At 40.7% G+C, this 27,883-nt stretch overlaps 2 protein-coding genes across 3 annotated transcripts; one reads left to right on the forward strand and one right to left on the reverse strand.

Annotated features, from left to right (window-relative positions):
* Nucleotides 1-1,574: 1,574 nt before the first annotated feature.
* Nucleotides 1,575-15,666, reverse strand: MIOS (meiosis regulator for oocyte development). Of its 2 annotated transcripts, none has more exons than XM_076331451.1 (11): nt 15,577-15,666; nt 13,219-14,585; nt 12,910-13,008; nt 11,689-11,946; nt 10,277-10,446; nt 8,579-8,644; nt 7,772-7,930; nt 6,853-7,005; nt 5,306-5,510; nt 4,098-4,227; nt 1,575-3,865 (listed from the first exon to the last, which is right to left on the reverse strand). In XM_076331451.1, exons 2-11 carry the CDS (start codon nt 14,513-14,515, stop codon nt 3,769-3,771), a joined length of 2,634 nt encoding a protein of 877 aa, XP_076187566.1. In that variant the 5' UTR covers nt 14,516-14,585; nt 15,577-15,666; the 3' UTR covers nt 1,575-3,768. The 2 variants fall into 2 exon arrangements, with proteins under 2 accessions (XP_076187566.1, XP_076187567.1); XM_076331452.1 differs by having other exon boundaries at nt 15,573-15,666.
* On the forward strand, nt 15,204-27,697 carry LOC143157295 (uncharacterized). The gene is made up of 4 exons (XM_076332116.1): nt 15,204-15,267; nt 16,040-16,205; nt 20,925-20,969; nt 26,972-27,697. Exons 1-4 carry the CDS (start codon nt 15,204-15,206, stop codon nt 27,042-27,044), a joined length of 348 nt encoding a protein of 115 aa, XP_076188231.1. The 3' UTR covers nt 27,045-27,697.
* Nucleotides 27,698-27,883: the final 186 nt, after the last annotated feature.

Raw genomic sequence — 27,883 nt, forward strand, 5'->3', positions numbered from 1 at the left:
TTCTTTGGGAGGACATGAGGGTGGTAAAGGGTGGGAACCTGGGAGAGGAAAGGGGGGTATGAAGTGAGTGACATAATCAGGGCTGGCGGGGAGAGGTTCCCGTCGTTTGCAGCAGGACAGCGAGCCTACTGCTCCCACCACACTTGTGACTGACTTCTGGGACCTGGCAACTTTTTCCCTGCCCTTGCTAAGGGAATGTTTGGAGCACCCTTCCTAACGCTGGCATGGGGGACACTGTCACGTTGCCTTCTCCTGCAACATCTGGCATAGTTGGCAGGATCCTGATCTCAGTAAGCGTAACTGGAAAAAACAAATCTGGTACAGAAGGCGTGTCTGCCAGAGGCATGGGGAAGCACAGATTGAGCAAGATAGCTGTTGGAAAGGTGGAGAGGGGATTGGGCAGGCCCCACACTGGCCTTGCTTGGCTGCAGTGGAGGTTAGGCTTTAGCAGAAGCTGGTTACTAAGCACTTCAAAACCGAGAGGCAGCTTAAGGCTAGCAGCCTGCCTTGTTGCAGGGGCTGCCAGGCAGTCCAGTCTTCATGAAATACTGTTTGGAAGTTGGAGAGCTGTTTTGAGAAACAATTCTTAAATTGTCAGTCTGTTTTAGCTGTCCAGCAGGCTAAACTGCAAATAAAAATTATAAAACAGACGTGATGAAGAGTCTTATTTAGGGAACCTACACACGGGATGAAGGAATCTCTGCACCTTGGGAGGGCAACAGCACAGCAGCAGCCCACCGGCCCTTGTGCGGAGTCACGAGAGATTGCCACTATAACAAGGGCCGTGCTGCAATCCAGGTGCCCCCACTTTCTTCAGCCAAACCTCTCCTTGGCGTGTCTGGTGGACATGGAAATCATCACGATGGTTGAGAGTCACTCCTGCTCGAAGCCCTGTGGCAGCGGGGCAGAAGGACTCCCAGGTAAGGAAGCTGGGAGCAGCCCTCCTCCTGGGCCAGCAAGCTACTGTGACTTCCCTCTCTGCTCTGACAGCCCAGAAGGGGAATGGTTTTATGTCCCAGTTGGTTAAGGTACAGAAAGCAGTCCGCGAGTCTGAAATGGAGGAACAGACTAAAATTTGGCAAATTCTCTTGGGGAAATTCAGTTCTAGTGGGGACCCCGAGGAAGGGCACCAGAACGGTGCTGTGCAGTGAAGTACCGTGCAGGAACCTAGGGCTGCACACAGGAGACGGGGAGAAGCCTTGTCGGGGGTGTCACCGCAGACTTGTCTGGCAGTCGCTGGACTCTCGGCTGACCCTGGTCACTGTCACCAGACCTGCTCTGCTGTCCTTGCTCGGGCATGGACACATGCACAACTCACGTTGTGCTCATGTGCAAGCAGAGAAAGTGCTTGGGCTTAATTAGGGAAGGGAGGCAAGGCTGGAGCATATAATGAAATGAAAATAATTAAATGTAATCAGTGTGAACCATAGGGTCAAAACATTGTAGCATGCAAGGCCACCTTCATCTAGTTAACTCTATCAGAGTTGAGCAGATCAGAAAACAGTAAACATAAAAGTACCTGCAGCTAATAAAATGTTTGTAGCTATACTTTGTTAGAAGACAACAAAACATCCCCAAAATCACAGCTTTATTAATTTAAAAGCAAAACAAGGAAAAAATCTCATCATTAAAAAACATAAACCTCTTGCTTTGTAAATTTTGCAAATAGTGTCATTACTGGCCTGAAAGCCTGATTACCAATTACAACAGCCAAAACTGATAGCTATACTGTGCCAGAATATGCACACGTTCATAATCCAAAACATTTCAAAGACATGCTGAGTATCAAAGTAAGCATCTAACTTAATGAAATGACAGAATTTGACACAAACAGGTATAGTCAAGTCAAAAATGTTATAAATGAGTTTTCTTTACATAAGAAAATGAGACATTGTAAGTTAGTAGTTGCATTCACCCAGACATGGAATTTATCGGGAAAATTTACTAAACATTGTTACTACAGAGGAATAAAAACATATTCTTGACACTTACAAATCCTCATTTCCATAAAGCAAAAGTTTTATTGCCTGTATTTATATAACTAGGGTATCATACATTAAACCCCAGCTTACAATTATAAATGGAGAACATTTTGAAGAGCTCTTCAACAGCAACATGAAGTGTGCAAAAATACTGGAAAGAGAAATAAATATTCTAACAAGAAAAAAAAGTAACTGCTCTCCCATGCCCGCAAATATCAAGTACCTCTTAGATTTTTAACTTAAAAAAAGATCCTTGTCAATTAGGCAAGAATTTTAGATCAGAATAAATGTAGCAGATGTATTACAACATTAATGCTACATCAGAAAATATAACCCAAAGTCCTGAATGTAATCATGTACATCTACAGAAAACGTCTCCACGTTCTATCTTGTTGCAACTACACTGGAGCACTTAGAACTAGTGGTATATTACAATATACTCTCTTTTAAAACACCAATTTTCACAGTCCTGGCAATATGGTACCAGTTTATTGCTAGCATTCCATTTAGTATTTCATAGCACGCAAGTGTTAAGTAACTCATATACTGTTTCTACTAGTAAATAAACACACACCAAGTAAACTGATGTTGTTATCACATACCTTAAAACAGGTTTTTTTTCCCTAATTTGTATGAATTTTGTTGCCTACAAAATCAAGGACAACAATACCGATTAGCTCCTAGCACAGTATTAGCAAAATACCGACTCTCTCTCAAGTTAATAAATAATCTGAATTCCAGCTGGTAACATATCCAGAGCTACTTCTGGTCAATGACCTAAAATCGTGCAGCCTTTTGGGAGCAGACTGGTGTCCGCCAGTGACCAGAAGCAGGATTTATATAGCTTGATTTCACACTTCCCAGCGTATTTCAGAAGTACAGGGAAATGCTGATTATCCAAAAGTCTTCAAATATTTTTGTAGTCAAAACTCAGCATGTAGTTTAAAACTTAAATATTTACAAGTCTCCAGTCCTTGAGATTTCAGATCTTCACAGTACTACGTTAAAAACTAATCAATCAAATGCAACCTCCTATAGTTTACCTGCACTCTGCACTGAAACAGACACATGACTTTTCAGGGAACTCTTCTGTAGGATATAGACATCGCTAGGAGGCACAACCCCCAAATTCTTTAGCATTAAAATTCACATCAGCTAGGTATGTAGGTAAATTAAATAAGAGCTTGAATTGCAAAGATATTGCTTTACTATTAACAAAACTTGAGAACAGAAAGAAATGGATTTGTCTTTAAAATAAAAATCTTTAGAATACAATTAACAGTGGCACTTTGAATGAACTTACAAGGAAATGATCATTTGCATACAAGAAAGTGTGATCAAACAATGAACAGAGGAATCCACAGCATCACTTTGCGATCTTCTGAAGAACACTCTTCAGGTGTTTATTTTGAAGGCCCACTTTCACAGCATATTTGCTGTGAACACTGCTTTGTTTGGAAAACAAATAAAAGGGCCGATCAGCATTACCCTGAAAACTTTATTAAAGTTCTTTGGATTTTAGCAAATCCAAAGAGTCTGCAATTCCAGGGGTGCTTTTGAACTGAACTGCTTCCATCCTCTGAACAAGGACCACACACTATATATACCCAGAGGCTCATTTCAGGAATACCTGTTTCTACCAAGCACAGTCACACACACATCATTTTACTAATCTGATAGCAATTTATTTTTTCACAGTCAGTAAGTCACAAATGACCTTTGTCTAAAATATATGCTTGGACTATGATGGACATCCATTAGAGAGCCCCACATTTTCAAACAATATTTATGCCTGGACAGTCTCTGCTGGAATGAGATTCCCTGTTGTATCCAGCTGCATACACTTACAAGAGCAGGCAGAAACCGGGCACTCAGTATGGTCCCTAGATAGCAACAGCAGAAAAAAACAGGTAAAATAAAACTAACAAGAATTTTGTAATCTATACATTTAAGTATGTGCAGGGACACAGTACCTCAGAAAAACTCAGCTTCATGGTTAAGTTTTGCATATGCTCTAAACCAACAAAACATTATAACGATAGATACAGCAAAGGAAGCATGTCCTACTGAGCGCAACATACACGTTAAATAAGAAAGATTTTAACATCAACTTACCTGAACCAGCTAAGCATATGCCCAGCATGTCCACCATGCCTACAGTTGTGACACCAAGTAAACCAGTTGTTGAACTGGGCTAACTTCTTGTCTTTGCTAAGATCCACTTTTTCATCTGACTTGGATCCTCCTGTGCAGAAGCAACCCCCCCCACAAATATGCTTGTAAATCATTATGCTTCATTTATATTTCAGTCCCAGTAACACTATTAGAATAAATTTGAAATTAGGAACATTATGTGAAGAAGTGGCCTGATTTTAAAAGAGAAGTCAGTAAAATTATTAAGAACTGGTGGAATGCCAAAATAAGAATTATATTCCTGAGCTGTTGTTTCACATCTTATGGACGTGCTAAACTTGCCTATTAAACAAACTTTACAGACAGAATCTCTTTCAACGGTGATTTGTGTTTCAGTGATTGATTTATGTTCCAGTGAATTATGGGCCTGTTCTACTGCACATGAAATATTCTGCTTTAGAAAAATCAACAAAATTAAGTTATGAATTGGAACAATTACAATATAGAAGTCGTAACAGATCAGTGAAAGAACGAGGAGATATATAAATAGATGACAACTGCACAGCTGCTTATGGCTCTAGAACAAGAGTGACCTAAAAATATGGACAAAATCAGTTTCATTTAGACCTTGTATAATGCTGAGCCCAAGACATTTAGAACCAAAAGATTCTAGTCATAATATTTCTTAGCTGTGACAGCATGACCCATACATTCTTTCATACTTAGTGACAGAAAGTATACCACGTTATTCTCTTCCTCTTCCAGCTAAAAATCAATTAATTTACATTCCAAGATTTCTGTAGCATCCCTACAATTCATCTCAAGAAAACACACTTACCATTTCTTACAGTTTTAAAGCTCACAATACTGACCACCACAATACTTGAATCTTTTCATTTGTCCAACCATGGAATTTCACTGACAACCTCAGTGGGAAAACTGTCAGAACCAAGTAATGTGCATACTGTCTGACACCAAAGAACTGAGACATAGGTTTCACCATAAAATCAGATAGGATGTAAACGAGTTTTCAATTACGGTCTTCCTCCCTCAAAATTACAAGTATGAATATTTACAGTATGAGTACAAATAGAAAGAAAAAGGTGCAACAGAAGATCTTCCAACAGGAACTGCTAATTAGGCCTCTAACTAGTACTCTAGCTGAATAACTAGAACCCATTGTGTCATACCTGGACAGCTGGAAACTGGTGTTCCCATATTTATCAAGCAAAGTGCACAGCGAGGAAGGGGTTTACGGCAACCAGGACAGCTTGTAACTTTCGACTTAGTTGGTGAACCACTAACTCCATATTGGCTAAAACCTCGCCCCTGATGAGGAATAGCTGAACAGCTGTAAGAGATTGATTTTCCACAGAAATTGCAACTCACAAACACCTAAAGAGAACAAAAGCCCATTAATTTTTTGGTTTGGTTCCATTTTTGCTACACCCATGAGTGAATTCGTTCAAGCTAGCAAACACTTATTTACCAGATATTCTAGAGCATGCCCTGGAAAGCCAAGGCTACTTGTGAAGGAGTTCCTAACATCTTGGCTTATAGATGTGGCACACAGTCCCAAGAAGTAGGCCTTAATGATGCTCACTTACCTCAAGAGCACATAAAAACATGCACAATTGCTAAAACTTGGAAAGGTATTATTTAAGATAATAAAAAGCTATATCTGCAGTAATGGAAGAAATTAAGTTTACTCTACTTACTGTATAATTAAACCTGGTCTCTCCCTCCTTATAGTCAGGTGACCCACTCTAGAGTTCCCAACATGAGGATTTTCCTAATAATCTTTATCTGCATACCTTATGCCACAAGTTGTGACTTCATACCAAGGAGCACATATTTTAAACTCTTTAAGGGCTCTTTATGTTGATCACATAAGGAAGAAGCAGTAAACTCAACTCCCTCCCACTCGGAGCAGTACGGATGCAGCTCTCCTTAAACAGCTGTGATGGATACATGAATTCAAAAATAGCCTCCTTAGAAACCCTTGGGCCCCAAGGCTTGTAACGCACATACCTCGCAGACATGAGAGAGTGGAAGGTGCTGTGGTTAAATCATGTTGGCGAAAAATGCCGCCAGATGTTAAGTAGACAGCATTTGGACAGGGTGTTAGTTTTTGGTTTAGCTTATGTTCAGAACTGATAATGAAAGTTGCTGCTGTCCACTTTTAGTTTAAGATTCAAAGGCTTCAAAATAGCTTCAAGGTTTGCTTCAATTAAAACCGAGCCAATTTGAACTGGTTCTTGGTTCAATTCCCTGGTTTCAGCCTCATCCTCACCCTGATGCTGAATTTAGCTGGATGGTACATCTCTGATTTTGTTTTTCAACATGGGAGGAAAAAAAACCCAGTTTCCCCAGAAAAAGTGTTGAAAAGTTACAGTTTCTGAAAGACAACCTGTTATTTGAAAGAAAAAGGTTTAAGAAAAGAAAAAAAAAGAACACAAATAAAATGGTAGGGAACTGATTTCCTAGATTAGATATGAAGAAATGTAGATTTATTTACCGTATTTCTGTACTCTCTATCAAAACAGTTATCAAGTCCTTTCTAAAAAAATATTTCAAAAAAACCACAGCTACTTTTTAGGGCAGCCTTAGCTGAAATCTTTCTTTTGCACATGGATCCCCATGAAAGCCAAGGTGCAGCCAGCAATTTTTTTCTACAGAAGTACCATGTGACCTTCCTTTCTGGACTGGTCATACTTCATACAAGAATTACATTTACCTGTGCTAAAGGTTTTGAACTGGGATCCAGCTTACTCCTATGGATATCAAATTCTGCACGTTTATGCCAAAATCTCCAAGCATCTAAAAGATTCCTGTAGTTCTCGATCCAGTACTGAACCCTCTCATCCTTAAGTACATCCGATGGAGAACCCTGAAGCAGGCAGGAAAAAATGTCAGACACACACTGAAGATACACAATACCTATTCTTCACTTTTTCAAAAGACTTTACAAAGCGTACCACAAGATACGAGAAATAATACAGTGTAATTCGCCTAGAAAAAGATTAATTTTCTGTTAAACTATAATGCAAGTTTGATAATCATTTTCTTCAGTCTGCCTCTCTGGTTGAAAATAGGAGGATATGGCAGCACAACTAAAAACTCCTGTCTGTCAGATGAAGGATTATAAAATTCTGTCACATATCACAGTCTATCTCATTGTTATGATTACATATGCAGTTAAACACAGTGCTGGCAATCGCTGCAACTGTGTGAGGGCCAAGACAAGTCCATCATAAAAAAAGCCAAACCCAATGCCTACAGACAAACAAAAAACCTCACCTCAGTTCTCTTATCAAAATCCCGGAAGCAAAAGAAAAAAATGACCTGTCACGAAACACACCAGCAATAAGCAGGGGAATGGATTCCCAGTTCAGCTCCTGAAAAGGACTATGTTTTCTTTCTGCCTCTTTCCCCTACTATCTCCTCAAGCTACCTCAACCAGAGAGAGTGAAGATACATGCTTATAGTTGACATCGAGTGTTTCTGATGATTCCGCAAAACAGGCATGATACATATCGTCCCAATTTATTATAGAAAATACTTTTTAGTTCACAAGATTCAGTACTATCTATACTGCTAAAGAAACTACGTGTAGTTCTTCCCTATAAAGATTTATTCTGGAGTGAAACACTAACCTGTAGCATGCAATAGCTTGCTGTCTGGACATCTCCAGTTCTGTCAACATAACTTTCCATCAAGTCAACTCCATCTTTTGTCAGCCCTGTTAAGAGTATTCCCTCCAAATTCCCAGCATCTTTCATTTCATTCGTCAGCTTTTCAATAAACCTGTTCAGCTATAAAAAGAAAATTTACTTAACTTTTGCCGTCTGTTCATCCCTTCCTAACTCATTTATGTTGGCATATGACAAGACTTTTCATGATTTGAATAGCTTTCTTTAAGAGTGTCTGCTGCTAACAGAATATGCTGCTCGCTGGATGTTACGCAGAAAAAGTTATATGGCTATAGCCACTATATTGCAAGAATTCAAGTATTTGTCAACAAACTTTAAGCCTCCTGATAGGGAGTGCAAAGAGGGAGGTTATGTATTCTTTAAATACTTCAGTGAACTTAAAAGAAAACATTCCTGCTGTAAAACCAAGCCTTAATTCGAGAGAACGTAAATAACTGGAAATAAATACTGAATAAATACAAATACTCTCCAGTAAAACACACATACAGATAATGCAATAGCATTTAACAAACTAGCATGTCATGAATACTAATAAAAAACCCAAACAAACAAACAAACAAAATAAAAATCAAGCTGAAGGTACAAACTGAAGACCAGACTATACCATACCTTATATCCTACTGTGATGAGAAAAACCAAATCACCCATGACTCATTGCTTCCACTGTCCACCCCTCCACCCCAGAGTTCCTTCCGCCTCTAAATAAAGCCCAGCTTAACAGTTTGCTTAAATGTGCAAAAACAAACTTACCTGAGCATCACTGAGGAACTTGCAAGCAAATGCCACTCTGTCTCGTACAGCTACGTTATTTTCATACTTTGGAGAGAAAAATGGGAATACTATCATCACATGCAAGTTTCCGCTTTTTCAATACATTGTTTGTAAAAGTCAGAACATTTGCACTATTGTATAACTAATACTATGAAATTGATTATGTACAAAGAAAACCACATCTGAAGAAAGCTAACGCTAAATATCAGATCAATCGTTTATACTCAGATACAGGTATCAGAGCAAGACTGCGGCTACTGGAACAATGTACTCAAATGGCAGGAAAGCCTGGTACAGCACATCCTACGTGGTTTACGAAACTCTGGAAAAAGAAACTTTGCAAGTCATGTAGAGCTGGGCTTAGTGCTTCTAGCACATATAGCCAGTCTCACCAAGTCACAGGGGGAAGAAAAACAAACCAACCTTCATTTACCATATTTACAAAATAACTAGCCTAACCACTCAATTCCTTCCTAAAATCACAACTAAAAGTTAATAACAAGACAAACAAAAAACCAACCAAAAACTAACTCCAAACACCCAGAAGATGGATTTCTCATAAGTATATTGGCACTCAAGGTGCAGGAATGCAATAATATTTACTTTCTGCTTTTTAGTCCTTTTACTAGATGCAACACTGAAGAAAAAAAATCTTTGACTAGATTAATTCCGGTACTTAGCTGTTCCCATATTTTTCCCTCCCGATATTCTCAGAATAGAAATTGTGATTGACATTGCCAAAACAAGGAGATGTGCTTGGCAAAATCTTTTTCATGCAAACTTCAACTGGTCTCACTGAAGTAAAAATTAATTAAAAAAAAAAAAACCCTTATGATCTGTCAATTTCCAATTCATCAATAAAAAACAACTATAAAATTATTACCTAACATCCAGAGAACAAGAATATTCTCTCTTGAAGAGAGAAAAAAAGATTCAGGTTTCTCTCCTCTGGGATTCTTACCTTTTTTTTTTTTTAAATACCCTAAAAGCATTGTATTATGACAACTCTGTTTTCAACAGGTTTAGGCCAATTACCCTGTTACATTACAGAGTCCTCCCTTGGGCTAAATAATTCCTACTGAATCAAGTATTTCTGTTGTTCTCTAACCAAGGATCAAGTATCTTACTCCTCCAAAGGCTCAAAGTATCTCATGTAATTAAACATTTAGTTTTCTCTTCACATGGCAATTTTATACCAATTTCAGAAGATGTGAAACTATTCTGTTTACTGTTTCAACACAGTGAAATTATTTTAACAAGTATTTTAACAAGGAAAAATAAAATACAATTCAATGCAAATATAGCTTGATGAAAGTTCTGCAAACTCCCCTGCACTTATTCTGCTTTGTGCATTTCCATTATTAACCTCTCTCCCCTTTTTCCCCCCCTGCTTAAATTATTTTGATGATGTATTTCTAGTGCTTTAATAACTCCATGCCAAAAAAAAATTCCTCTAAAAATGTGTGAACTAAATTGGATATTTTGGCTGCTTATGCATGTTTTGTTCACTAATGTAACATTCACTAATATGAGATGTCTGCCAGCATCAGGAGAAAATAATACATTCTAATCTGATTAATTCATGGAGTATATAGCACTTCCCCTACATATGTTTGTGTGTATACATATATGCCCCTATTACTTAAAGGAATTTTAACGTAACAGAAATTTACTCACCAAAACACCATCATATGAACCAGACTCACTTGTCAGGAAGGCAAACATAGCACACAAGTAGGGATTGTTCAGTTGCAGTCTTAGAGTACTGCACATTTCTCTCCAAAGTGAGTTCTTCTCATCTGTGTAGCCTGATAGAGCCATTGCTACTACATTAAGGTTCAGATCACCTGATGTATGAAAAACAATCAGTGAAACAATATTCAAGTTCAGGACTTAAAAAAAATCCAATTAAAACTCGAATTGAAAGCATCAGTTTGAAACAGAACGTTTTGTCAGGATGCAAGACAAAATGCAGTAGAATTAACACTAGCTAAAATAAGCGTGCATACACCAACATTTATTAGTTTCTGCTTTAAATGCCTCTGGTCAGGTAAGTTAGCTCTAAAAGTCACAAGCCCACATGCATGACAGCCTGAGTTATACTTTAAGCAACATCACACTCGTTCTGGTATTTTGAAATAGTTTTGAACTGCTAAATGTGTTCCTATCACTATCATAAAAGATTGTCATTACCATAATTCATACCCACAAGAAGTGAAAAGATAGGATTGTATATATAGCCATCACTTAATAGACCTAGCTGGAGGACGACAATTGCATATAGCAGCTTCAAGTTAACAAGTTTCCTAAAAACATTAAATCTATTTCATCTAAATGCTCATTCTGTCAGAAAGTTCAATTTTATTTTTTAATTTGAAGATAGCATGTCTCCGCTCTGAACCTTCCCTATGGAAAGCACACACACACTTCCCCCCACCAAAAAGGGGCAATATTAAAAATAAAAGAACCTTAACAGCTCCCTTCGTGTCTTACCTAGCCACTTTAGTGGCAAGACAGTCTCTTACATTTAATAAGAGAACACAGATGCAAATCGGAGTTGTAGGAGGAATGCTGGCAAGAAAACAGAAGAAAAATACCTCCATCTCCTGGCTCCAGTATCTTAACTTTTCCCTTATACGTTGCAACTCTTACCAAGCAAGTTATTCCAAAACAAATGTTTTCCGCAGACCCTGAATATTACATTTCAGTTATTCCACAGCCATCGCACTGGTGGAAAGCTGCATACAGCCCAATGGAAGCAGATATACATGACATCTAGCGAAGACACAATTCCATTAAAATAAAAGAATCCCACTAGTTCCGAGTGTAACACCTTCTGGGGTACCTATCAATAGGCAATTCTGAAACATACAATCTATTTTACCTAGACAGTAAGGCATATGATAGCCTGAGGAGTGAAAGATCAGGATTTGTCAGATTCTCAGGCTCCAATACAACCACTTCAAGCAACTTTTTTATAAGACAAAAAAGGCATCTTTTCCATACCATCTTCCACAATTCTGTTTACAGAAAAAAATCTACTAAGGCGATATAATGCCAAAATAAAAGATACTAAACACAATACGCACCTTTCCCCGAGGAAGCCCCTTTATTTAGAATTTGTATTGCTCGCCGTATGTCCAAGTTGAAAAGTGCTACAGCAGCAGCTCGCTCCCAGTCTCCTTCCTGTTCCAATGAATTTAAAAAAGGTTCCACATCTAAGTCTGTTCCCTTCTTTATCCACCCACAGAGCTGCAAAGCCAACGATCTCTCCTCACTCAGATACTGAATAATATCTGCCTGCCTATCAGATCCACTCCTGCTGTGCCTGAGGTTCTCTGTTGTTCCTAGAAATGGGAAATAAGTTAAATTATGCTTAGATCACAATTTAAATTGCAATCGCAATGCAACGCTTTGATTTCAATCATAAAGCAGAGTACAAAAGCTGAGTATCATATTTTAGTACTTTAAATCAACATGACTAAAAACTCCATGGTAAGGAGCAGCATACACAAAATTATTTTGACCTGCTAAAAATCACGCATCTAAACTTGACACGTATTCCCCACTAAGTCTTTTTTCTTTCCTCTACCTCCTAAGATTCTGGAGGTTCTTGTTACAGTTGACAGGAGTTACCAGTATGTTCAATTTGAAAATACATAATACACAGTCAAGCACCTGCTCTACCAGTTCTCCTCTTCTTAGCAAGCATCAACGTGCTAGAAGCTTTCCCACCACTGAAGAGTTATTTTTTGCTCCAAGGAGCATAAATATTAATAAGACACATAATGAATAGAGAAGGGAAGATTCAAATAATAGATTATACTAATAAAAACTTCGCTGAGCATGACAGGCATAATGTGATGCACTAGGGGTGGTTACCACTTCAGAACAAGACAGCTTATTTAAACATAGTTATACAAATGTACTGAGTACCTTAGCAGTGACTACAGTAAAGTCAGCTTCCTAGAACTACACCACTATGTGGAACTTCAAAAAATGTAATAGTTACGTGGGGAGCAAGAATTTTCAGCGCCACAGTCAAACCCCAAACATTTGAAATAGTTCAGTTGAAGATTTACCTCTGAGGATACTTTGTTTTTATGATTACTGACTTTCCAGGAACACTGAAAATTCTGCAAATTACTGTAATATAAACTGTTAACTTACATATATTAAAACACAAACAGAAATACTTTGTTTCTGTATTTTTAAATAGCCTCTTTCAACACTTTTTAAAGACAAACCCATGAGTGCATCATTCTGTAAACATACTACAATAGAACTTATCAAAGTTGGAACATTCTTACCCAAAGATGACTTCACAATTGATTTAATGCCAGCATAAACTAAGGGACCTTTGTTTCCTGTAAGCTTTTGATCCATATCTTCAGTATACTGCTTCATAAGTATTTTCATGTATAGGAAGCTTAATTTTTCCCAAGTGTTTGAAAAAAAAATTTTTTTTTTTAATTCAAAGTCACATCCTATTAACATACGCAAAGTATTTACAGGATGTTGCATTATATTTAAAGATTTTCATGCATTTCATATAACTGGTTTGCATATAAAGGTGTATTACTTCTTTAGGATATAAACTACAGTAAAATAAAGGATATAATGCAGAGTGTACCAAAGAGATTTCAGCTGAGGATCTTCATTTCCAGCTAGGAGGTGATTTCTCCAAACTTGTTCAGTATCAAGACCATACCTTGACAGAGCTCTGAGCCGCATTTTGGTTGCTATGTCTTTTTCCAAGGAACTAGCCTTTCCTTCTTCTGTACACTCATATAAATGTCGTCCACAAGCCCACATTAAGGATGTCACTGGACTCCACGCGAGAGAAATTCTTTCAAAAACTGTGAAGTCGGACATAGTCCTGTTGGGAGTCACTACTACCATTCGATTTTGACTTGTGGGATGCCAGGCAAACGAAGCAATGTAGTTTTCGCACGGTTGGACGCTTCTTTCAATTATTGTTGGCTCAGTTTCATCTCCAATAGGGGTGGGTGTATGCTGCATATCATACAGTCTAATGATATTACTATCCCTTGTTAAAGTAGCTAACAGTCCAGTTCTTGTTGGACACCACGCGACTTTTGTTAAGGGTTTTGGTTGCTCTGTCAAGGTCAAAACAGGCTTTTCAAACTTCCTTAAATCCCATATGGCAACCTGGCCTTCATAGAAGGAAGCTACACGATCGTGGAAATAGGGATCGACAGTCACTCCTTGGACAGCCTTGGTGTTTACAAATATTTTTTGGCTTGTGTTCCTCAGATCAAAGATAGCCAGATTTCGATGCATTCCAGCTAAAAGCAGCTTCTGATCCCGTGGAAGCCAACAGAGAGAGAGACAAGCATCGTTCTGTCCTAATTCATACAGTGGCTTCGTTACTACCAGTCCTGCTTCCGGATCTCCTGCTGAAAGTCTTACCTTCTCTGTAGCAACTGCAGTCTCTGGGGCATATTTGCTACTGATATCCCAGATCAATACTGAAAAGTCAGCCCGATGTTTATCTAACCCGGCAGCAAGCCAATTACTATCTAGTGGGTTCCACGCAAGGGTATTGCACTGCCGTGCGTGTTTGGGAACAAACTCTTTGCCTATCAAATCTTTAGATTTTGAGTTGTGATCTTGACCGAGGCTAGTAAGTACCACTCGACCATTGGCCTGTCCAACAGCAAGGAGACATTCAGGATCATACTTTGGATACCAAGCCACACATTTCATATACGGTGTATCTGAATTTATTGACAATAGCGTAGCTGTAGTTTCTTCCGATAACCGCAAGGACCCTGCCTTGAGTTCTGAACTTACAGCAGAGTCAATGTGATAAAGGCTCAATTCTGAATCGCATACAACAAATCTGTCAACGTGGTGTGGGGCCCACAGAATATCAGGTTTGGAGCCGCTCATATTTAGGGTAAGTTTACACACAACTTAAGCTCTTGTAAGAAGATTCAGGTGATATCCATGCATATGGAAACTGTTGAGAAAATAATTTGTAGGAATGTTATCAAAACCCAAATTCCTTTGTTATCTGAGACCATCGTTAAACAAACAAAAATACGGTTTTGGATGACTTGTAGCCCAAGGGTTTAACACACATACATTTCAGGCCAAAACCTTAAGCATTCTCTGCATTACATCACTTTCCCCACAGCACACTTTGTTTTTGCTGGTTTATACCTACTGAGACAGAACCAACACAGCCACCTACAAACTGACAACAGGATTTGCTGTGTTTACAACCACCACACCGGGATTAAGGAAGAAGGGATTAACTGAGATGTGATATGGCATGATACGTGGGTGTGCTGCTGCCACTCCCTAAAACACGTAGAAGAAAATTTCCCTGCCTAATTGAAGTGCACTAATTGACAAAAATTAGAGTCTGCTTTGTCTGAAGTCTGTTCCAAAGCCTAGAAGGGCTTGCCCTCTTTGAAGATTTCCACAGAAATACAACTTTCTGCTCCTCATCTTATTCTACTGCTCCTAATCCCACTTCGTGCCCCAACGTCACCTTGTCTTCGTTCGTATTTGGCCTAGCAGCATTCATAAATGAACGTTACTGTTAAATTCCATTTACACTTTCGGCAGCTGCATGCCCGGAATCATTACACGCGCCTCCACGCAAAAAGACCCCACAGATCCTATAAACCTCGTCTGTAATTGCAGACAGCGCCATACTAGATCGGGAAGCATGAAAAGGGAGCGTTGTTTGCTTCTCCCGGGCCTCCTTCGCGTGTCTGTTGGTCACCCCCCAGCCCGGCTCCTACGCGCTCCGGGGGGCGCGGGGCCCCCCGGCCGCACCTCGGCCCGCCTCGCCGCTCCCCACCCAGGGGCAGCGCGACGCAGGAGCCGCGGGACGAGGAGGCCGCCGAGGCCCGCCGGGACACCGCGGCGTCGGGAACGGACCGCAGCGCGGACGACCGCTGCCCTCCCACCCTTCCCGGGCGCGGCAGCTGCTCACCCACCCCGCGGGGCCCTCCGACACCACCGCCGCCGCCGAGGGGGCGGCGACCCGCCGCCAGCCGGCCCCGCCGCCCGAGGAGGAAGAACGGGAGGCGCACGAGGGTTTCCGGTTGCGGGGGCAGCGGGGAAGGAAAAACGGTGGCGCTTCCGGCGCGCGGGGAATGAAAAGCTGCTGCACTTCCGGCGCGCGGGGCAGCAGGGGAGGCGAGCGTCAGCCCTCGCAGAGCGCCTTCCGCCGGACGGAGCCGTGCGCTCACTTCCGCTCTCGGGCCGCGCTTCTTTCATTGGTCCGCGGGAGCCCCCCCTCCCCCGTGCTGTTGGGGGGCCGTGACGTCACGCCCGACGCCCGCGGGGCGGGGCGCCTGGGCCTGGGGCGCCCGAGGCGGCGCTGGCTGCAGAGTACCCGCGGATTGGCCAGCGTAAACCCCCAGGCTGGGTTTGGGTGGCGTGATTAAAGTTGAAAAGCGGGGGGTTTTAATCAAAGGTACGAGAATTCGTGCGGCTTGAGTGGACGCAGGTCACACCGTGAACCAGTGACGGGGCGGGGGAAGGATCACTTGACGCCCGCTCTGTTATTCATTGAAATTCTGGCTGCTTTGTGTAACATTGTTCAGTGTCCCGTCATCGAAAGGTTAGTGTTGACAAGCATGCTGGTGACAGGCGGGAAAAGGGCCAACAGTGGCAACGGTGCCAATTTTTACGCGTTAGTGGAAGTAACTAGTAGGCAGGAACAACTGGATAGTAAAAAACGCACTTTACACTGAAAAATGCAACGGGTATGAGCTGCAATGACAAAACCTCGGAAAACCTCACTGGGGTTGGAGCCTGCTGTTGCCCGTTTGCCTTCCGAATGGCTTTCCAGAGCCCTTGCCACGCGGGAGTGGGGAGTGACGCACAAGTGTTCTGGTACCGGTAGCTCCCTCAGCTTCATGCTCAGCCCTTTTTGCGTTCAGCCCCCCTAGCCTCTCTCCAAGCTCTTTTCGCGGTTCCAATCCGTGTGTTTCATGACTGGGTGCAGGTTACCTTTTTCAAAGGCTTACAGTTTGGCCAAAATTCGGTAGATTTGTGTAAGAACTACAGCAAGTATGTCCCTCTTTCACCTTCTTTCTCCCCCCCCCCCAAGCTCTCTGCTTTCCAAAGTATACCTTACTGCTTTAAACCATTAAGGATGCAGATTTTGTTTAAGCAAAGAAAAACACCTGCTTTTTGTTAGCCTCCTTCTTGGAAATGACGATTGCTTTGGCTAAAATCTAGATGGAAAGACATCTGGCACAAATAGCTTCAGTTTATGGCTTTATAAACAACAAAAACCAGAGTTTTAAATAGGAAATATTGGGCAACCTTACTAAAATGGCATGGCACCCAGCCTGTCAGTAGTTATACAGACATGTTCTATATACACTTTCTAGATGCATCTGTTCTTTCATCTCGGTTTTTGCCTGTGCTCTGTGATGGGAATTACAAGTGGGTATGGAGTCTAATCCAAGCCCTACAGATGCCAAACAGGAGTCTTTGTTTGACTTTGTAGACTCAGAAACGCGCCCAGGGGAAGAACAATTGAGGCCTTATTACCTAGACATGTAGGATAAACTCAAAATTATCTCCCTTATGTAAGTAAAAAATACTGAAAAACAGGTATTACTGTCATTGCTCAGATTTATCGTGAGGATCAAAACTAAATCCTGAGAATGGTAATTCTGTGTATTTTTCCTTACATTCTATATATTATAGCAAACACAAAATGGAAATGTTTGTAAATTCCTAGGGAGCACTCATTAAGCAAAGTATTCCAATAAAGAGCTCAAAGAAAAGCGAGAAGTCTCTTGTCCCAAGTAACAAGCGATAGGACGAGAGGAAATGGCCTCAAGTTGCAGCAGGGGAGGTTTAGATTGGATGTAAGGAAAAATTTCTTTACTGAAAGAGTGGTGAAACATTGGAACAGGCTGCCCAGGGAAGTGGTGGAGTCCCCATCCCTGGAGGTATTTAAAAGACGAGTAGATGAGGCACTTAGGGACATGGTTTAGTGGGCATGGTGGTGTTGGGTCGACGGTTGGACTCGATGATCTTAGAGGTCTTTTCCAACCTCAATGATTCTAAGTTTTGTCAAAAGAAAGAAAAGACTACTGTCTGTGACATGGTAATGTTCTGAAGGCGCGGGAAATTTTGTGTCTCCCCTGGGGTTTGTAGCATCTCTTCAGGAATAAGGGAATTACAGAAAAAAAAAGTTGAAACATCAGTCTGGAGAGGAAGTATTTAATATCTCATATGAGAAAGGCAAAAAATGTCTTAAGCAACCTTTTAAGAAGCTGTTAGGATGCCAAGGAAACTGTTTTATCAGATAACAGGAAATTATTCAGGGCATGTTTTGAAGGCCGCCTGAACATAAAAAAAACCAACCAAGAAAACTGTATGTAGAATCTCTTGGGGTAGATTATAAAACTTTTTTAGGTAACTTGTAAAAGATAATGGTGAAAAAAGCATTTGTCATCTGTGAAGTGTCAGAAACTATAATGAACTAAGAAGGGCTATAAAGGGCAACGAAAGACTTGGTTTGTTATGAAGGAGGATGGTTCAGGGTATTTCAATGCAGAATATTAGCATATTGTTTAAAAGGAAATTTTTTATTAAGTTAATGTTTAAGAATACTGAATATGTTTTATTTTATATGTATTTTTAAATTTTTTGTAATCTAGCCAAATTATTAGTAATTATTAAGAAATGTTAATAAATAAAAATCATAGAATCATAGAATTATAGAATCATTAAGGTTGGAAAAGACCTCTAAGATCATCGAGTCCAACCGTCAACCCAACACCACCATGCCCACTAAACCATGTCCCTAAGTGCCTCATCTACTCGTCTTTTAAATACCTCCAGGGATGGTGACTCCACCACTTCCCTGGGCAGCCTCTTGCAATGTTTAACCACTCTTTCAGTAAAGAAATTTTTCCTCATGTCCAATCTAAACCTCCCCTGGCGCAACCTGAGGCCATTTCCTCTCGTCCTATCGCTTGTTACTTGGGAGAAGAGACCGACACCCACCTCGCTACAACCTCCTTTCAGGTAGTTGTAGGTAGAGAGCGATGAGGTCTACCCTCAGCCTCCTTTTCTCCAGGCTAAACAACCCCAGTTCCCTCAGCCGCTCCTCATAAGACTTGTTCTCCAGACCCCTCACCAGCCTCGTTGCCCTTCTCTGGACACGCTCCAGCACCTCAATGTCCTTCTTGTAGTGAGGGGCCCCAAACTGAACACAGTATTTGAGGTGCAGCCTCACCAGTGCCGAGTACAGGGGCACGATCACTTCCCTACTCCTGCTGGCCACACTATTGCTGATACAGGCCAGGATGCCATTGGCCTTCTTGGCCGCCTGGGCACACTGCCGGCTCATGTTCAGCTGGCTGTCAACCAGCACCCCCAGGTCCTTTTCCAACAGGCAGCTTTCCAGCCACTCTTCCCCAAGCCGGTAGCGTTGCATGGGGTTGTTGTGGCTCAAGTGCAGGACCCAGCACTTGGCCTTGTTGAACCTCATACAGCTGGCCTGGGCCCATCAATCGAGCCTGTCCAGGTCCCTCTGCAGAGCCTTCCTACCCTCGAGCAGATCAACACTCCCGCCCAACTTGATGTCGTCTGCAAACTTACTGAGGGTGCACTCAATCCCCTCATCCAGATCATTGATAAAGATATTGAACAAGACCGGCCCCAAAACTGAGCCCTGGGGAACACCGCTCGTGACTGGCCACCAACGGGATTGAACTCCATTCACCACAACTCTCTGGGCCCGGCCGTCCAGCCAGTTTTTGACCCAGCGCAGAGTACACCTGTCTAAGCCGTGAGCCGCCAGCTTCTCTAGGAGAATGCTGTGGGAGATGGTGTCAAAGGCCTTACTGAAGTCCAGGTAGACCACATCCACAGCCTTTCCCTCATCCACTAGGCGGGTCACCTGGTCATAGAAGGAGATCAGGTTGGTCAACAGGACCTGCCTCTCATGAACCCATGCTGGTTGGGCCTGATCCCCTGGTTGTCCCGCTCATGCCTTGTGAGCGCCCTCAAGATGAACCGCTCCATAATCTTCCCCGGCACCGAGGTCAGGCTGACAGGCCTGTAGTTCCCCGGATCCTCCTTCCGGCCCTTCTTGTAGATGGGCGTCACATTGGCAAGCCTCCAGTCGTCCGGGACCTCCCCCGTTAACCAATGATAAATGCTGGAGAGTGGCTTGGCGAGCACCTCCACCAGCTCCCTCAGCACTCTCGGGTGGATCCCATCCAGCCCCATAGACTTGTGAGCGTCCAGGTGGCGTAGCAGGTCATTGACTGCTTCCTCTTGGATTATGGGGGGTTCATCCTGCTCGCTGTCCCTGTCTTCCAGCTCAGGGGGCTAAATACCCTGAGGATAACTGGTCTGCCTGTTAAAGACTGAGGCAAAGAAGGCATTGAGTACCTCAGCCTTTTCCTCATCCTCAGTGACAATATTCCCCCCCGCATCCAATAAAGGATGGAGATTCTCCTTGGCTCTCTTTTTGTCATTAACATATTTGTAAAAACATTTTTTGTTGTCTCTAGCAACAGCGGCCAGATTGCGTTTTAGCTGGGCTTTTGCCTTTCTCATTTCCTCTCTGCACGACCTAATGAGATCCCTGTACTCTTCCTGAGTCGCCTGCCCCTTCTTCCACAAGCGGTAAACTCTCCTTTTTTTCCTGAGTCCCAGCAAAAGCTCCCCGTTCAGCCAGGCCGGTCGTCTTCCCCGCCCATTCTTCTTACGGCATATGGGGACAGCCTGCTCCTGCGCCTTTAAGACTTCCTTCTTGAAGAACGTCCAGCCTTCCTGGACCTCTTTGCCCTTCAAGACTGTCTCCCAAGGGACTCTCTCAACCAACATCCTAACAGGCCAAAGTCCGCCCTCCAGAAGTCCATGGTTGCAGTTTTGCTGGCCCCCCTCCTTACTTCACTGAGAATTGAAGATGGCCTCCGACCACCACATCTCCCACCAGTCCTTCTCTGTTAGTAAACAGCAGGTCGAGCGAGGCACCTCCCCTGTAGGCTCACTTACCAGCTGTGTCAGGAAGTTGTCTTCCACACACTCCAGGAACCTCCTAGACTGCTTCCTCTCTGCCGCGTTGTATTTCCAGGAGATGTCCGGGAAGTTGAAGTCCCCCACGAGAACAAGGGCTAGTGATTGAGAGACTTCTGCCAGCTGCTTGTAGAACGCTTCATCCGCCCCTTCATCCTGGTTGGGTGGTCTATAACAGACTCCCAGCAGGATATCTGCCTTGTTGGCCTTCCCCCTCGTCCTTACCCATAAACACTCGACCGTATAAAATACTTTATTTTGTCTTTCCTTTTTTTATACATAGGGACTGGAAGGTCCATTTGGCCCTAAAGGACCTTGGGGACCTCAGGTAAGTGAAACATAAGGTATAGAAACACTCTTGCGTAGTTTTTTGAGAGTTCGTTGTGTATTTCATACACAGTCTAATTTTGTTGCTAAATGGTACGCATTTGGGGGCAAAAACTAATACATTCTGGTAATGCCAAGAATTTGCTGCACAGCTGGCACAGGGCACAGAGCTGTGTTGGTGCAGTCAGCTGTTCAGCTAGGCCCTCCGTATGTGCTGTGATACATTTTTCCTTTCACTGAGGACCTGCTAGTTCATTTTCCCTGCTGCTGGAATTTCTGGCGAGCTACTCAAGTAGCCAAAGTGGCAGCTTCCACAGTGTCCCCGAATGACTGGCAAAGTAACTCCTCCAACAGCCGAAGAGACTGAAACTGATCAAGCAGTCTCAAAAATGCTGTGATTGTTAAATAACTCTGTGCTGAATCAGAGAAAAATCAAAACAGGGAGTCCCCGTGGTAGCAATTGCCCGACACGCTTTTTTTTTCATTAGCTGTTGCCAATGGCAGGTCCCTGATGCTTTCTGTCTCGGTAGTTGCTGGAACGGGTTATAGCAGCCGTTGGGTATTTTAACTTCTACAGTCTTTTTGGAGGGGAGACAGGAATCTGTAGAGAGTTGCTTACTGTGACAGGGATCTCGTAAACATTGTCACATGTTGCTGTCACATGTCGCATGTCGACAAAGAGAGGACAGAATTTTCCTACTCCGCTTCAGTGCAGCTGCCTGGACGTGAGCGTCTCTGGAGTAGATGAAACAGTACAGCAAATACAGAGTATCACCAATTCACAGAATGGTTGAGGTTGGGAAAGAGAGTAGGGAGTTCAGGAGAATTTGCTCGGGTCAGAACATGAACCTTTAGTCCTAAATTCCCTTCTGCATAGTTTAAAGCAATATTACTCAGTTTTCCCTATGGTGGACGGTGTCATTTCTATGATACTATGCAAACTTATTATTTTTAGCAAAACCAAATTTTCGCTGTCTAAGAAAAAACATTTGTTATTCTTACTAATTATGAAAGAAGAGCATTAAGGATTTGGGAGATTTAAGATCTGCCATGAAAGGGATTAACAAGAGAAACAAAGGAGTCAGCATTTCCTTGCAGAAATTAAGCTGTTACTGCAATGTTCAGTTTGTATACTTTAAAATGTTAGCTGGTCTTCCAGGTGAAGTCACAACTGACTTCCATTAAACTAATTTTTTAAGGTGGAAGCAGGCCAGATTGAATTACCTTTTTCTTTTAAGTATGTACTAGTTATTTTGATTATTAATTCTGTAATCTCTTTATTTCAAGCTTTGCATTAATGTTACAGCCTACATTCTGTTTATGTTTGACAGACTTCTTATACTAAACAACTACTGAAAAGTAAAAGCAGATGAACATTCTACTAAAACAGAGGATTGATCCAATAATTTATGGTAACAGCAGATAGTGGGAATGGATTACTTAGTAATGGGCGTATAAATCATAGAATCATAGAATAGTTTGGGTTGGAAGGGACCTTTAAAGGTCATCTAGTCCAACCCCAATGAATATGTGAATATACCATGCAATAAATAACATAACAATTTGTATTAATGTATTTATAGACAATTACATATTAGTAAGTTCCATTATTTCATAAAGAAAAATAAATGCCTTATAAAAGAGTGATGATTTGGAATACTTTTCCAGTTTTTGAGTTGTAAGAGGCTTACATAAGATGTTGGTGAGTTTTACATGTCCCTTAGGTATTAACTTAATAGGGTAGAATCTGTTATTTAAATGAAAGAGAAAAACTGTTAAAATAGCTGGTAACATTTTCAATTAGTGGTCAGCTCAAAACTACAATGCAGGAAAAGCAGGTATTAAACAGGTAAGCACGCCTACCCTAATCCATGTACATTTGTTTGTCTTTCCTCTTAAGCAAATTAGCTGATCTCAGACCTTTAAAACAGGGAGACGTCTGAATTGGAACATGCTGTTTCTGGGATGCCTGGGTTCTTGGTCAGTTCCTTCCAAACCTCTGTGGTTGGGTCATCAGTTTTGCTTTGACAAGGCAAAAATTTGCTTTGCTTATCTTTTTCATTATTGGATTCGTGACTTCTAATGCTTCTGTGTAGTGATGTATTTTTGTATGGTTTGTCCCGTTGTCAGACCTGTTGTTTGTTTAACAGAGGAAGGGATGATAAGCATTTCCATGTCATTCACAGAAGATCAGAAACGAGTTTTTTAACATCATGTTTGAAAAGTCAGGTGAAATAGGTATACATTAATAAGTGTGGGACCCAACCTACACAGTTGCTGAGGACTTGCAATGGGAGTGAGGTACACTTACGAGAACATTCTTGTGCTTTGAGTGGAATTTCTGAAATACGGGTTAGTTTCTCAGTGAAATATGGCCGGGGTATCACAGAATCACAGAATGTCTGAGGTTGGAAGGCACCTCTGGAGATTATCTAGTCCAACTCCTCTGCACAAGGCAGGGTCAGCTAGAGCAGGTTGCTCAGGATCTTGCCCAGTGGGTTTTTGAGTATCTCCCAAGAATGGAGACTCCACATCCTCTCTGGGCAACCTGCTCCAGTATTTGATCACACTCACAGTAATAAAGTTTTCTTATTATTTATAAATTACCTGCAAAAAAGATACTTCCTTGGTCCTATGTGATTAGGATTTCAGAACCTGCTTTTCTGCAAGCCATGGAGATGTGCACTTTTACCTTTTCTCCTTTATTTGTTATTAACTCTCTTTAAAATTGCCTGAAATAGAAATTATAAGCTGAAGTACTAATTGGACAATTTCAGGTTCTCTCTGAATAAATTCCTTCTTCAGATACAAAGGCTGATGGCCTGGAAATACTTAAATGTCACATTTTTAATGGCTTCTTTGGCACTGTTCGAGTCAGGATTCCTTATTTTAGCTGCCTCTGATATTTGTTTCTTTTCTCAGAAAACAAAGGAACGCATAGTCTTTGGCTTCCTTATTAAATATTTTCCTACTTCCTCTTTTGAATTACAGTAAATAATTTTAATGGTTTTTCCAATGTTTTTATAGCTTTGCAAAACTTTTTAAAGAAAACATATGATAAACTATTGCTCTTCCATCCTTCCAATAATCTCCCTGTATTCAGTGCCTTTAGTTTAAAAACATGTGGATGGACTGGCTTTTTCCATCATTTGTGTTAATGTTTGTTGGCTGTTTTTTCTTGTCTCTAAACATACCGGAGAATTTGTATTATCCAAGAAACTACATTTCATGTGTTATATATTCACAGGGTTTATTAATTTAAGCCACAAATGTGGTCTAATGGTACAACAATTAGTTGGCTTAGATTTCATTCTAATATTCCTTCCATTTGAAAAGCATTTTTCCTCATAAACCCAGCATTTTTTTTCCTTAATAATGGTAATCTTTAGGAACTCAGCAATTGTTTTGATAAATAAAGTAGGCCAAAATGTGTGGAAAAATTAAGAGTAATTCAAATAGAGTAGTCTATCATATATCAAAGGCAAAATTGGCAGCCTGTATTTTCATGCTTATCTGTTTCATTTTTCATCATTCCACTTCCTCTGCTACTGCTAAAGTGGGACATAGTGACTTTTTCACATCTGTTTCCAATAATCACCTACTGGTTCTTTTTATGACGAAGATGAACTTCAGTTTGTGTGTTCCTAACATTTTTCCATAGGAAAGTACAGGACACGAGTTTAGTTAATACTTGCAGTAATCACATCATCTAACTTCGATTTTCAGAGGAAGTTCTTGAGGTACTAGGGAATCAGCAGCTTAAATATCTGACATCTTACTCATTTCTTGAGTCCTAATGATGGTGCATATACACTACTAACATATACACAAACTACAGAAGAGGCGTTTCCTGTGTCTCTGGCACAAGAGAGATTCAGAGAAATTTAAAAATGAAAAATTGTATTTTGAACCAGTAAATGCTGTTACTCTAATGACAGGTACCAAGCAAGTTTAATGGAAACACAAGAGCTATTTGGTGTTTAAGAATGCAAAAGAATTTCATCTTCTCAGAGACCACTGTGTCACAGTTACTAGATCACATGAACTGTTGGGACATACATGTTTCATGGTTGATCATTCTCCACCCTACTCAGAAATTATATTTCCTATGTTGATCTCAAAATAAATGCTGGAACAGTATTTGGTTAGTGACGCTGTGAATTTCTCAAAAGTTTCTGAGCCTTTTAAACTCTTGGATCTTTGCTTCTGTTTTCCACACTGTGATTTTCCACTTTTAGTTTTCCTGTAGCTATCTCTACATTTGCACCTTTGTCCAATAGCAGCATCGTTATGTATAAATAATGCAGAATATTTGTTTAGTTTTGAGGTTGTACCTAGATGATTATTAATCTCTTCATCATTGCATAATAGCTGCGTTTTATATTTCCCCATTCAGTGTAATTGATATGGCTAAATAAACTTACACATAAAAAAAAATCATTAAGGATCTAATTCAGCTTGACTTTAGGCAAGTCTCATTTTAATCATACATTTTCTGGCCTCTCAGACATGGCTTACACTTCTGATCAGTCCCTTTTATATTCCTTGTAAGATCTGCTTAATTCTAATACCATGTGTGAGAACTGCTTTCATGCGGTTGTATCTCAAACTATTTTCAGCAATTTGTCTTCATGGATGAGGTATAAATTTACATTTTTTGTAGCTCTTGACTGCAGAATATTCCAAGTTTGCTCTGTGTTCAAGTCTATGAGTTCTTTAAGAATTTTTAATCATGTAGGGACTTTGTACAGTGGAAGCTCCATTTTGAGCTTCTTTTCTTCTTTAAAGATCTCTTAAAATTTGTAAGAGATCAATGTATACCAAGGTTAGTTAATGGGTTTTGATACATTAATTGGAAACAGTTTTTTCCCTACGACTTTGTTATGCTTTTCCATATTTGATTCCTGGAAGGCTGGCTTTTCTTTTAGTTTAGGTCCGTCTCTGAGATTTATTGTATTTGTGTCATGTCTGGCCAAGGGAGACTAGCCAAACTAGCCAAATCCTTTCAGGAATACGGAAACAGAACATCTAAATACTACTGGAGTTTTGCATGCTGCAACGCGATGTAAACACTGACTTTTTAATGACATGGCAATTTCTAATTAAGTTATTTAAGTAAGTCTACTACTAATCTTCCCTTTACAGAAAAAGAAAAAAATATGTAGTCTGACATTGCTGTCATTCACATTACTTCTGTTTTGGATTATGATTACTTAAACTTGTAAAAGTTGTTGCTTGATGGAGCCTAGCAGACTGTTTCAGATGTGCTGTTGTAGTCCTCCATGCCATGATGCTTACCCGATAGTACTGGTTTATCTGATTTTAAGTAAGAGAAAGTATTAATTATATATGGAGTTTGAAGCTGGGGTTCAAACTTCTCTCAGTCTATGTAAAATGTATGTCCTTTTAAAAATATGCCAAATTATACAGATTCAGCAGTGTGATTGCAAAAGTGGTAGGTACAGATTGCAAGACTATTTTCCCTAGGTTTTAGTATTTCTACTGAACATTCTTTCATTTGTAGAGATCATACTTTCATTCTTTGTATATGTTGTGATTATCACTTAATTTTGTACAATTTCATAGTAAAATCCTAATGCAAGTTACTGTATTCAAATGCCATATATTTTCAGGTGAAAAAGGTTCTTCAGTTGGCCCACCAGGTCTTTCACCTTGGGCATTCATTAACTGAGGCAGTCAAAATAATAAGCCGTTTGAGTAAGGAAGGTGACTGTTTTTAGGTGGCGGAGCATCCTATGCCACTGCATAGGGTGGGATAAGAGTGAAAGAACCTCTCAATTTCACTTGTTCCGTTAGCATCAGTTGTTGCTGTCCTTGTTATTCACTGAGATGCATAGAAATGTGAGCAAAGGGAATTGAAATAAAGACAGCAAGACTTTCACAGACACATTTTTTTCCTTTTGAAGGTAATTACTTCATTTTATTCATTGAAAAACTAATCTATGAAAGTTTTGAAATTAATCTCCTACTTTATCTTTTTAGGGTATCCAGGGCCCTGAAGGAGTACCTGGACCAAAGGGTTCCCAAGGTTTGGGTGTTCAAGGTCCAAAGGTAACCTGTGAACAAAAAGCGTGATTTTAAAAGGATAGAGCAAGGGATATATGTGACTGAGGACAAGCCTTTTGATACATTTGGAGCTCCTGTTCTAGGAAAACTCATGAAAGAAAAAGTAACTCTTCAGTTTGGATCACTATCAGTAGCTGACTGTTAGAGAGAGAACTCTTGAACTATGTCATATGTTGTGTCAAGCAACCTTGGTCACCAGGTGCTTACAAAAATAAATTGAAGTGTAGAGGCTTTACAAAGGGTTATTTAAAGGATTTGAAGATGAACTATGCTGTATTCTAACCAGGTTCCTCATTGCTGAGCCTGACCCAAGCACTTTTTCAAACTGATAATTTTTTGTAGCCACAAAGTGGCTACACAACAGATGATGGGATCGCCGCACATAAAAACTTTGGTCATCTTTGCTTTGAGCTGTCAGTGAAGTCAAACATTTTATAGAAATGATTGTAAATTCAAATTTTGGGTTGTTTATTTGTTGTTGGGTTTTTTTCGGGGACAACAAGGTGAGCCTTGTCCAAAAGGGGATTGTGGAATTTCAGGAACCAGACTGCCAGGAAGTAAAATAAGTCTGTTTTGGAACGGTTACTGTTTTAATCCTTGCTCTGTTTTCTTACAATTGTAAGTAATAATTTACCTTGAGAATAATGCAGAACATTTCTGAGGCCAGTATTACATGTGTTCCTAAGTGACACAACAAGGCTGTCATTTGAATTCTCTGACAACCTGGAACTGTACTTACTTCAGCAAATCGTACTACCTTGCTGATACATTGACTGATCACTTTCAGCTCTCATTGACTTTGTAGTGCTCAGAAGATACATGTGTTAG

The sequence above is a fragment of the Aptenodytes patagonicus genome, chromosome 2 (assembly GCF_965638725.1).
Source record: "Aptenodytes patagonicus chromosome 2, bAptPat1.pri.cur, whole genome shotgun sequence".
Taxonomy (NCBI): Eukaryota; Metazoa; Chordata; class Aves; order Sphenisciformes; family Spheniscidae; genus Aptenodytes; species Aptenodytes patagonicus.